The following is a 12,836-nucleotide window of genomic DNA, read 5'->3' on the forward strand; positions in this document are numbered from 1 at the left end:
ATTCTCTTTTTCTTATTTTTAAGCCTTCTCAGGTTTTTAAGTGGATTTAGCCCCACGTTGGGCGCCACTCTGTTGTAAGGAGCAGCAGCAGGCTATATCTTGCCATCCAGTTAGCTTTATATTTGAAATAACAACATATAAATTGTATTCTTTTAAACATTGCTCGGCCCATTAGTTATAACTTCTTTTTTTAAAAATATTTATTTATTTATCTATTTATTTTTTTATTTATTATGTATACAATATTCTTTCTGTGTGTATGCCTGAAGGCCAGAAGAGGGCACCAGATCTCATGTGGTTGCTGAGAATTGAACTCAGGACCTTTGGAAGAGCAGGCAATGCTCTTAACCTCTGAGCCATCTCTCCAGCCCTAGTTATAACTTCTTATTGGCTAGCTTTTATATATTGATCTAACCCATTTCTAATATCCCTGTAACATTATGAGGTATCTTACCAGGGAAGATCTTAGCTTGCGTCTGTGTCCGGCGGGAGAATCATGGCGACTCATTGACTCAGCTTCTTTCTCCCAGCATTCTGTTCTTTTTATTTCGCCTATCTAAATTCTACCCTATCAGAGGGCCAAGCAGTTTCTTTATTAATTAACCAATGAAAGCAACAGATTAGAAAGAAGTCACTCCCACATCAGTCAGATGTCCCGGGGCCATGCAGTGACAGCTGACCTTTCTGCCAGTGATCTGAGTGCTCCATTGCATAGCCTGCATTCCCTGATGCCATCTTTGGTATCCATGGGTGTCAAAATTGTCCTGATTCAGTCTTCTCTGTTTCTGGTGGTCCCTGATGATGTACCTGAGTAGTACTTCAGGTACCTATCATTCAGCTACTCTTTAACTCTCACTGTCTGGGACTTGGGTTTAGATTAGTGCTAGAGTATGGCCTTGGTGTGCACAAAGTACTTAGTCTCTCTTTAATACCTGATCCAATTAACTAATGAAAAACGATCACCTGATTTTGTTATATAAATCCTTCTATTTTAATATCTCCATTGGTTTCCCAAAAGAATTTATGAAAATATTTAAAAATAGTTTGTCAGCTGAATTTTTAGATTTCTAATTATGTGGTTTGCAAATATGTTGTTGGATTTTTGTACCCTTTCCACTGTATTGCTTACTGGCGTTCAGTGTCTTGGAAAGGAGTAGCTGCAGGAGATATCTTAGAATAGCCCTGTCACATTACACAAGTACCTACTCATTTCTGCATACTTATGGGGCTAGGCATTGAACTCCATGAAGTACCTTTCAACCTGGATTACATTTTTAAATTGTGCATCTGTGTCTATGTCTGTATGTAGGTATGTGTACAAGAGCACAGGTGCCCATGCAGGCCAGAAAAGCCTTGGATCCCTTGGACATAGCTGCAGGTGGTTGTGAGCCATCATGTGGGGACTCTGAGCTGAGCTCTAAACCATTGTGCCCTTACCAGTCCCCTGAATTACATTTTTAATGACTTGTTTTGCTTTTAGTCTATTAATAAATTTTGTGTTTATAGTTCTCAATATTAAATTTTCACTGAACATTTAGTAATGTTTTTTGCTTTTGATATTTTAATTATATACATGTATTAACATTCACAAACAGATTTTAATATTAGACTGTATATGTAAATATCTTTTGTTAAAATTGTACATGAGCTTTCCTTTGGTATACTAGCTTTTATTCTTACTGATGTTTTGTAAAGTTTTTTTAAATCATTATATGTTTTGTACCCTTCTCTACCTTTATTATTATGGGTTAGAAGAGAATGTGGTCATCCACTGAAGTAGGCAAAGTCAACTTCTGACCATGTCCCCTGTTGACGTTTTTTTTCTAGGGAAGCTTTCTGCCGATCTCTTATTTATATCTTTGGAAACTGGAATTGTTAATTGACCAAATAGCCAAATTGTGATCACATATATATATATGTGAGACAGACTCACTAAGGAGCATATGGTGCTAGGTTAAGAAAAACTGTTTGGAAAAACAGTGGTGCAAAATAGTCCCAACTAACAGATACAAATCACTGGGTACACGGGTACTACAGCATTTATATTTTGTGAAGACATGAAAAAGGTAGCAGTTTGGGACTATGGTGATTTCCCTAGTATGTGTCTGTGTCCTCTAGCGAGGTTTGATTTGCATGGCTCTTTGCTGTGGATCAATTAGCCAGTGATGAGTCTGTGTTTTTTCCAAGAAAAAACTTCTAAGTTAATACTATCAGGCGGTTTTTCTGACGTAATGGCCTTAGCCTTGTCTTTCTTGGATCTTTGTGATGTTTCAGGTTCATCTTCTGTTTCAGTTGCATGACAACAAAGTCATGGAAACCTACCTAGGCCGTCTTTGTGACCACTTCATGGTCAGTCCTGTGTACCCATTGCTGGTATTTAGTTTAGGTTCCAGACCTAAATCCATGGCTCTAGATCCATGTTTTATTTCCCATAGATATTTTCCATGTGTGAACTCAGGGAAGTGAGTGAATGTCGCTAGCACTCCAATTACTTCTTACAGGTTTATATTACAGCTGTCTCAGTCTTGATAATTTCTTAAGTCTTTTTTCAGTGCAGGTGCTCTGAGTTCCAAATCCTGTAAACTGAGACCCCATCCTGCCATGTTTGTTTTTAAATTGTTTTTTAATTGTCATTTAATGTTATTCTGTATGAATATTCTGCATTTAGTTTGTGGTGTTGTTGTTGTTTTGAGACAGGGTTTCTCTGTGTAACAGTCCTGGCTGTCCTGGAACTCGCTCTGTAGACCAGGCTGGCCTCAAACTTATGGAGATCCACCTGCCTCGGCCTCCCAAATGCTGGGATTAAAGGTGTGCGCCATCATCGCCCAGCAATTAATTTTTAAAGTATTTTTATTCTTTAAGAATTTCATATATTGTATTTTGATCCTATTCGCCCATCCTCCATCTCTGTTCATTTTCAGTCTTTCTGCAATGCTGTTTTTCATCTTGTCACATTTGATGTGCTTTCCATTTTTATTCTTTTGTTTCTATGTTTCATTATATATGGTGTTTTGTGTGATAATTAAGAAACTTATTTATAAATTAAATAATGTCTAAGGTAGCTTTTAAAAGCTTTTGATTGAGAATGTGGTAGAATTAGTATGCTTGGACTTCTTCTTCCTGACACATTTGCTAATTACAGCACCTCCATTGTTGGAGTTAATGTTCTGTCTGTTCTCTAATCATAGTCTCCATGTTCCTTTCTGTCTTAGTCCTTCAGTTAATTATATGACAGACAAAGGAAGTCTGTAAAAGTGAGCTGTCTCCTAAACAGAAAGTCTCCATCTTCCCATGGTATAAACGCAGGGTTCCGTATAACCCCTTTCACTGCGCCCGTCTGGGCTTTCTCCAGACAAAGGACAGAAATTCATCTTTTGACTCAAGAAGGTCCTTAAATGCTGGGTTTTCTGTTTGGCTTATTTTGTTTGTTTGTTTTTCATTTTCAAAATCATGATAAAAATTTATGTCCTGTTTTATTTCCTCTTATTTTATTTTACTTAATTATTAAGATATAGTATTGTCTTTTCTTAGACGGGATATTCATGGGAAGAGTCTGATTTTTTTGCCATTGTTTTGAGGCAGAGTCTCACTCTGTTCCCTAGTCTAGCCTCAAACTTGCTATGGAGGCTTGTAGTCCGCCCTGCCTTTGAGCTCAAACTCCTGATGCCTCCTGAGTGCTGGGATTACAGGCTCTGTTCTTATCTAGATTGGCAAAGGGCTCTTTGAAAACCACTAGTTTATAGGGAAACAAAATGTTGATATTTTCCATTTTTTCTTTTTTTAATGAATAAAATCATAATATGTAGCGTTTTGTTTGAAATAAAACCAATAATAAATAATGTACAGATGGACATAAACAATTAGTGAAATATTGGAGTAAGTAGCTGGTTGACATAGGAATTACTATTATTGTCTATGCTTCAGGGACAGTTTTTAATGTTTCACTAATTTTTTTTATTTTTAAAATACCATAACTATGTAAATCAGTTAGCACTAGTGTGTACATTTCCTTTCTGGTGATGGCATGTGTCCATGTTCTCTGTCTAGCAACCGTTCACATAATCTCACACACTCACTAGCACCATGTCCTGAGCTTTGAGTCCAAGTACTTTTTAAAAGTATTTTGAAACCCTCGATAGAGGATTATGAGAGTCTGTGTTTAGAGTCTGCAGAGGAAAGGAAGAGGTTGACCCGTGTACCCAGTGATTTGTATCTGTTAGTTGGGACTATTTTGCACCACTGTTTTTCCAAACAGTTTTTCTAGCACCATATGCTCCTGAGTGAGTCTGTCTGAAAGGACCCGTGTGTTGTTAGGCTGCTCCATCTTGGGTGATGCTGGATTGATCTTTTCCTTTAGTTTCTTTACTTTATAATTGTGTTTGATATAAAAAAGTTTTGTCTTTAAAAAATATTTAAAATGTGACGTAATTCAGAAAATTGCTAATGGCTAAAAACAAACTGTTAGAAATGTTGCAGTCTAAAAAGATCCTGTCACAGACATTTCGGGGCGATGTGCCTTAGATCTAATGGCTTGTGTTTCTAGTGATCTGTGAAGAGCTTGGAAATAAAACCTTTGCCTAATTTATCATTTTCTATGAAAAAAATAGCATCATAGAATTGAGAGCTTAAACACTTGTTTCCTCCCCCTTCTTTCCCTTCTTCCGTCCCTCCCCCTCCCCTCCTTCTCCTCATTCTTCTCAACTTCTCTTCCTTTGTTCCTTCCATAAGTCATGATAATAGAGGACCAAATGGCCCTCCCTTTTCTTGTTTTTACTCCTTTCTAGTTGGCATTACTGAGAAATTTCTAACTTTGTGTTTCCTCTGTGTTCAGGTATATGTCCCGAGTCCACGGTATGCATCCCAAAGAGACCACCCGTCAGCTGAGCTTAGCTGTGAAGGATGGTCTTATTGTCGAAACTCTAACAGTGGGCTGCAAAGGCTCAAAGGCTGGTATTGAGCAAGAAGGCTATTGGTTACCAGGAGATGAGATTGTAAGTCTATTTTACTTGATAAATTCAGAAATTTGGACTTTTGGTTTTTTTTGAATATTAATATAACATACAGAAATTCATTGTCAGAAATATAACAGGTTTTAACATTTTATTAACATAAGGCTTTATATTGATAGCTTCCTTGTGATTCCTTAGGAAAAAACTAACTTTTATAAAAATCTTGCCATTCTGTTATCTTGCATCTAAAAAATAAAACTAAATGTGCATATAAGTCATGGCACTTCTGGTGCTTTCTTCAGCTAATATTAATTTAAAAAATGTTTCAGTGCAGGACAGTGTTTATCCTGCCCAGACAGATGGAAAGGGACACATTGCCTATTTAGGAAAGCTCACTTGAATGGCATCAGCTCCTGAGCCAGGCTTACAGGAGAGTTTTCATGCACATACAAAGATCCCAGATGCTGGTCACGTGACTACTGGCAGGCTGCGGGTGGGCCCTGAGCATAAGTCAATCAGGAGGAATGGGAAGTTACTCTTCCTGTACCTCTGTTTAGCGCCTGCTCTGACTTCCCTTAGGAGAGATGCTTTACACAACTGTATCCTTTCAGGACACGGTTTGATGCAGAGAGGCACATAGAGAAGGATTTTCTTCTTGCATAAAGATTGATTTTATTTGCAGCATTTCTGTCTCACCATCATATATTTTTTTTTGATATTTTAACTAACTAATTGGAAATGCCTTCCTTATTTTAATAAACATCTTTTAAGATAATAGGTTTCAAATGTATGTTTTGGGGGATTTAGTAATTTAATTTTCTAAAATCTAAAATTTTGAAAATCTCATAAAATCTTAAAAATTGGTTCATTGTGGGAAAATTTCCTGAAAGCTTTTGCTTTGTTTCATTTTTTTCTGGTGACATAAGAGACAAGTCATGGCACCACCGCCAAGTGTCTCGATATTCCTAAATGTAGGGACTTGTTCAGCTCTAACTGCTTTGTCAGTCTTTTTTTTTTTTATATGTCAGAGCCTCAAAAACATGGGGAAAATCATTACTTGTATCAGTGTAATTTAGTTTGTACCCTGGAAATATTTCTGAAGAGCTGTGACTGCTGCCAGCAGAGCAGTTTCCTCTCAAGTCCCTGCAGCAGATGGAACTTGGTTGTTGCAGTAGCCAAGATAGGAGTGAGCCAGGATAGAGTACAGGTAGGAACTGAGAGCCCAATGTGACTCAGGACAGTCCAGACAAGATGGGATAGCCTGCCCCAAGCACTTGGACACTTGGAGATTCAGAAGACTTGCAGAGAATTGTGAGGTGGGAGTGTAATGGTAACTAAGGACTTGTGGGTCATGTGTACATAATTCTTAGAGTCGAGAGTTTGCTTGCTCCTTTAAGAATTGTGAGTTTTTAAATATAGTTTGTTCTTCCTCAGACTGAAATCTCTTTAATTCATCAAGCAGTTAGTTAGCTTATTATGTATTAGGTTTTATATTTCTTTTTATTTTACATGTTTCTTTGCACGTGTTTATAGTCTTTCCTTTCCCTTTTTACTAAATGACATCTTAAAGTATATTAAACAGCAATTATACAGGTTTAATGCTAATTAGTTCTTATTCACAATAGTTTTATACCAAATAAGCATATGTAATATAACTGAGTATATCAAACTTAGGCTTAGGTTTTAAAATTTATAACTGTAAAGACTCAAGGGTAAAGTAGTATATGGAATGTCATAATGTCCTTGCTTACATGTCTGGAATTGTCTAAACTTCGTTGATTCAGCCCTCTGCTGTAATGTGGGCATGTTAATATTTATTTCATTTAATCAAAGATTTTCTGTTCTATTACTATGAAGAGACACCATAACCAAGACAATTCTTATAAAAAGAAAATATTTAATTTGGGGCTTGTTTATAGTTTCAAAGTGTTAATCCATTATTATTAGGGCAGGGAGCATGGTGGCAGGCAGACAGACAAGGGGCTCAGAGCTTACATCCTGACCTACAGGTAGGCAGGCAGACAGAGACACTGGGACTGGTGGAGGCTTTTGAAACCTCAAAGCCCACCCCGTTGACACACCTAGAACAAGACCACACTTTCCTATCTTTCCTGAACAGTTTACTGACTGGGAACCAAGCATGCAAATATATGGGCCTATGGTAGCCTTTCTCATTCAAACCACCACAAGGATTAAATGAGAATATGTCCATGAAGCATACACAAATATACTTAAAGCAAGTGTAAAATAGCCAGTAAATAAGTACGCTTAGTAATGATCTTTTGTGCAGAAAGGCAATAGAGTTAATAATAATGTATTTCAAAACAGCTAAAAGAATGGATAAGTTAATTAGCCTTGTTTGGTGAGTGGATGTATATGTATATGTATATGTATATATATACTCTACCTTATAATATATATCTCCAATCTACCTTATAAAGTTATAGTTATTACTTATATATTAAAACTTTAAAATGATTAAAACAAGTGTCTGAGGACAGTATAGTAAAAGCAATAGTTTTTTTGTTGTTGGTTTTTTGGGGTTTGTGGGTTTTTTTGTTTTTGTTTTTTTTTTTGGTTTTTTGAAACAGGGTTTCTCTGTAGCTTTGGAGCCTATCCTAGAACTAGCTCTTGTAGACCAGGCTGGCCTCGAACTCACAGAGATCCACCTGCCTCTGCCTTCCAAGTTGGGATTAATGGTGTGCGCCACCACCGCCTGGCAAAAGCATCAGTTTTTAACTAGCCATATAAGTAGTCTTTTATTTAGACTATTTACTTTGTTACCAGTATTCTCCAATATAAATTCTGTGAAGAGCTTGCCCTTGAAAAAGTCGATCTTGTTGAAGGTGTAAAATAATGAAGTTGACTGATGAAGTGAGTATCTCACCACTTGACTCGCAGTGAATGTCCTCATGCCCTTATGACACCCACAAGCTCATGTGATTAACCATGTCACCTGCGGCACAGTTCTTTAGAGATTCTGCACTGTCCAGGCTTTGTGTATTTTCAACAACTCTGTCATCTGCAGGAGGCAGGTCTAAGCTGTGAACTGACAAGCTAGTGAATGCCCTCCACACAGAAGCACCTTATATGTTATTTAAAGGTTCTTTCATGAATAAAAAGAGTATACCTCAAGAATACTTGATGGAAGGGCCACCTTTTCTAATTTACATGAAGTTGTGGGTCAGGGCTCTGCACACCAGTGTTTGAGACTTTCTAGTTTCACTGCTTTGTGATTTCAAATGCTTTGGTGTCCTCCAAACTTGAGTTTTAGAGTGTAGTACATTTGTTGAACCCTTCTTTCAGAGTTAGGATAGGCTTTAGAAAGAGGCTTCTGTTATAAAGGAATAGGTGGCAATGTTCTTCCTACTCCTCTGAAGAGAGGAGCTGAGCTGTCAGAAGTGGGGAAACAGGATTAATTCTTGAGTCACTTTATGTAGCAGAGGTTGAACGATGCTTCTCTTCACTCCCATCAGTGTGTGGAGAAATAGAAGCCAATGAGTACAGTTTTCCTTTCTCCCACACAGCAATGGGAAAAGGAGCTTAAAAGTCAGTTTGTTGATATTACATTGTTAATACACTCCTACTACCTTTCTTCTCTAATATTTAATTTTAGAACTTGAAACAATCAAAATACATGCATCCCTGGACCATTATTTTTATTAAGTACAGCAATTGTGTCCTAAAAGCTCACTGGCCTGTATGAGACTATTGTCTGTCTTTGAAGAAGCCAGCATATTATAATACAAAGGCAGAGGCCTCTGTATTACTAAAATTCCTCCTTCTAGCCAAGAAATAGTCTCAGACATTTTCCAGTAATGATCTCATACACAATTTGCAGCCCCCTGTATAAGTGCCAATTCTGTTGGAGAAACTATAGTAAAATTGTCTAAGCATCTTCATGGTGATTCTCCTATGTGTATATAAGTTTATGGAACAAAACAGCAACATTCATAAGACCACTCCTGTTTCTAAATGACCTGTTTACACAGTAGTCAATAAGTATACACAACAGACTGTTTTCTAAATGACAGACACACAGTATTTGAAAAATGTGGGAATTTTTGTGGTCATCTGAAAATTCGTAGACTGGTAATAAGTAGCATTAACTGACAAGGTCCAATTAGTTCCCATAAGCATGGTTTCCAGAGCTTCTGGAGTTCTGTTAGTGAGAAGACATGGAGCGCCATCTTGTTGTCTGAACAGTTAATACTTTGTTATGTTGATGCCTTTTCCTTTTGAGTAGTTAAAAGTAGCAGAGTGCTTTTTGGCACTCTATGCAAGACCAGCTCAGTATTGCAAAATAATTATTGAATGCATACATACACGTGCATGCACACACATGCTTGAATATATACTTGCCATACATGCATGCATACATGCTCACATTCATAAACTGCTTCATCATCTGCTTACTCTTAAGTACACATGATGGGAGGCCATATTTTTAATCCATATTTCTAGTATCTCATCCTCTTTATTCTTAAATATTAAGAACAATATTTCTTGGGCAGAGTTTTACCACTTCCTAGAGGACTGAAGTTTAGGACTTACTAGTTATCTTTGTGATCAATATAAATTAATGTCTTACAAATTAGCCTTTTGGTTTATAAAGTGCCCATCAAGGATAGGAAGGAAGGTGTTTCAAAAATACTTACAGTAACATAGGAAGCAGGTAACCTTGAGTTTTGGATCATTTGCATATAAAATATAAACAATATGTATCTTGAAACAAGGCTATTATTATGAACTGTTGGTGATCGACAGTTCCCAGGACAAGGCTGCACTTTTATTTGTAAGTGATTTTTATCTGATAATAAAGAATTTGGTTGCTAGTGTTGGCTTAAAAAAATCTTTCAGAAAAATGATATTATTTGTAAAACTACTTTCTCCTTTTATAGACCTGCTGAATTTGGATTCGGGACCTCATTTCTTTCACAGTTCATGTCAGTATAGGAGTAGGGTTTCTGCTGAGAGACCCAGATTGCAGTTTTGTGTAGAATCCTTCTGTTTTCTTGTTTTGCTGTGGGTGAGTCCTGACTAATTACAGACGTGACTAGACTCTTCACTCCATGCATTTTGAAGTGAACCATTCCTGATATCAGGACTTGAGGCTACTCTTGGGCCTGAGAGCATCATTCTCAATAAAAAGGGGCATTCTACATTTTTCTCTCTGTATTTTTCACTTCTCATTGTTTTAGGCTTTTTTATATTTTATTTTTAAAAAACCCAAATAATAGAAATACGTATTTTGTGAGTTTCTAAAGATATGAGCATATTATGTTCGCAGTGAAGGAGCTGAAATACCAAACCCAAGTGGGGCAAACTCGACACCTTGAGCGGTTGCTGTCATCTGTTGTTTCCAAATCAAGTGCCAGCTTGTAGGAAGTATTGGTTTATATTTACCTTAAAATTTAACTGGACTCACACCTCTTAGGGAAAACATTGGATTAGAATTGATGGCCTTGTTCCTCACAGACCTTACTGCCTGAAGCCACAGCAAGAGGGGCTTCCTTGCTTCATTCTTGAGAAAAAAAGAGGCTGCTTCTGAATACAAGCTAACCTGGACATTCCAGCACATTGCATACATGTAGAATTTACGAATTTAAAATTTAGAATTTAAGAATTAGTTTTTAAAAGCAATTTAGATTTTTACCCCTTTTGTTATAATTATATTTGTCATTATTTTATTCATTATTTATTTTTGTTTTTTTTGCGACAGAGTTTCATTGTAGCCTTGGCTGTTCTAGAACTTACTCTATAGACCAGGCTGGCCTCGAATTTACAGAGATCCACCTGTCTCTGCTTCCTTAGTGCTGGGTTAAAGGTGTGCATGATCACTGCCTGACTAGTTCGTTGTTTTAAATACCTTAAACACAAATTTCAATGTTTCTTTGATGCTGTTGCTGTTTAAAAATTGAAATGTTTTACCTTTATGTCATTTATGTATGTGTATTATATATATGTATATGTGTGTATGTATACATATATTTGAATATTCATTCCCAACCTTGGTTACAAAAAGTAAACAACCCTTTGTTTACTAACTAGTAAATGAGTGCTGGCGATTCAGTTACACTAGAATCTTCTGATTTTTAAACTGACTTACTGAGAAGTGGCTCTGTCAAGAGCCTCTATTTGCTCAGTATTTTGGGGGTTCTATTCTTCTAATCATGTGTTGGTGTATTGTGTGCATGAGTTCCTGCTGTTTGGCTCTTTACCTTCTCTGAATTCTGTCCCACTAGGCAATATTGTAATTTATTTTCAATATTTAAAGTCACTAAAACTTGTAAGCCTCATATCCTCCCATGTAAATGATTAACTGAATTTGTTAACAGAATTAAATCAAACCTAGAATGGTAGAAAACTCACTTTACAGTGCATCTGCATTAAAGCACACTGTCATACACATGCTTAGCAGTGTGATGTATAAAACATAGGGAGTTAAAACTCCCTTTTGATTATTAAAGAACCTTGATCAGAATTGGAATATATTTCCCAACAGTTCTTCAGACGTCTCCCTTGGTACATGGCCAAACATCTTTCTGAGCTTCCTTTTTATCCCTTCATTGGAGCTAATTATATTTCCTGTTCTACGCTGCTCAGAGAAATGTGAAAATCAGATATGATAATGAATTCTAAAGTACTAGGAGAGAAATGCACTCATATTATTCATTTGTGTCTTAGTTCTGTTTTGTGCAATACATAGATAATAACACCAGCTAACATCTCCTGAGTGCTTAAGCCGTGCAGACCTCCTCTGTGCACTAAGTACCTATGAACTCATTCGGTTCTTACTAAGACACAGGAAACTGTAGTAATAGGAGTGGCGGCGGGGACACCCGCCACCCCGGCTGCCTGCTTGGCTAGCTTTATTCATTTAATCACTGCTTGGCCCTTTAGCTCTAGCCCTTACTGGCTAATTCTGATATCCCGATCAACCCATCTCTAATAATCTGTGAGCACCAGTCTTACCAGGAAAGATTCAGCATGTCTGACCTGGCGGCTTGCTTCATCACGTGCCTCTGCCCAGGAGCCGGGAGCATGGCGTCTCTCTCTGAGGCGTCTGCTCCCGAGAGCAGAGCTGTGGAGTCTGACCTCGCTTCCTCTTCCTCCCAGCATTCTGTTCTGTTTACTCCTCCCACCTATCTTCTAACCAATGAGGACCAAGCAGTTTCTTTTTATTTAACCAATGACCTTCCTCCATCAGGAAACTATTCATTTTACAGATAGAAAATGACACGGAGAAAAGCTAAGCATTATGCCCAAGATTATAGAGACATGAGTGTCAGGGCCAGGCTTTGTACCAGTCTGACTCCAGCGTGTCAACCAGTGTATCCGACTGCTGCTAGATTGGGAGGTTTCGCTCCTAGGCTCTGAGGGCGGCCTGTATAAACTTCATGCTGTGGTGAGCTGAGTTTACCACTCTCACTTTCATTATTCTGATTTTTCAAAACATTCAGTGTAATCCTGTTCCAGAGCAATCAGATATGCATTTGTGGTATTGTATAGATACATGTGGCACAGACTTTATTTGCTGAAAGGTATTTTCCTGACAAGAGTGTACATCTCATGGCACAGGAATTCCCTAAGAGATTTCTCATTGTCTATCCATAACCTTTTACAGTCAGTGACAACCCTTTTCGTTAATGATGAGCTCATCAATAGACTTTTCTCTTAGCATCATTCACCAAGTACTATGAGATGTACTTCTAGTAATGAACCGTGTGCGAAATCCCTTTAGTTCTCTGTATTGCCTGATATGAGCAAAATTATGGTAGAGAAACCAAGATTATCTTGTTTTTATTTTGAAAGGCCTACAGTATGCAGCCTTTCTCCAGGACAGCAGCCCCAGACAAGGTGAACTAATTTTGGACTGTTATTTTT

The 12,836-nt window shown here is 37.4% G+C and overlaps 1 protein-coding gene across 20 annotated transcripts in view; it reads left to right on the plus strand.

The window, feature by feature from the left end:
• The window catches only part of Zmynd11 (zinc finger MYND-type containing 11), an 89,741-nt gene that overhangs the window by 49,202 nt on the left and 27,703 nt on the right, over nt 1-12,836 (plus strand). For all 20 annotated transcript variants that reach the window (XM_075970232.1, XM_075970241.1, XM_075970237.1 and 17 more), the window contains exon 3: nt 4,832-4,991. In XM_075970232.1, coding sequence (XP_075826347.1) covers nt 4,832-4,991 — 160 coding nt within the window. The remainder of the gene's footprint in view (nt 1-4,831; nt 4,992-12,836) is intronic.

Source organism: Microtus pennsylvanicus, chromosome 4 (genome assembly GCF_037038515.1).
Source record: "Microtus pennsylvanicus isolate mMicPen1 chromosome 4, mMicPen1.hap1, whole genome shotgun sequence".
NCBI lineage: Eukaryota > Metazoa > Chordata > Mammalia > Rodentia > Cricetidae > Microtus > Microtus pennsylvanicus.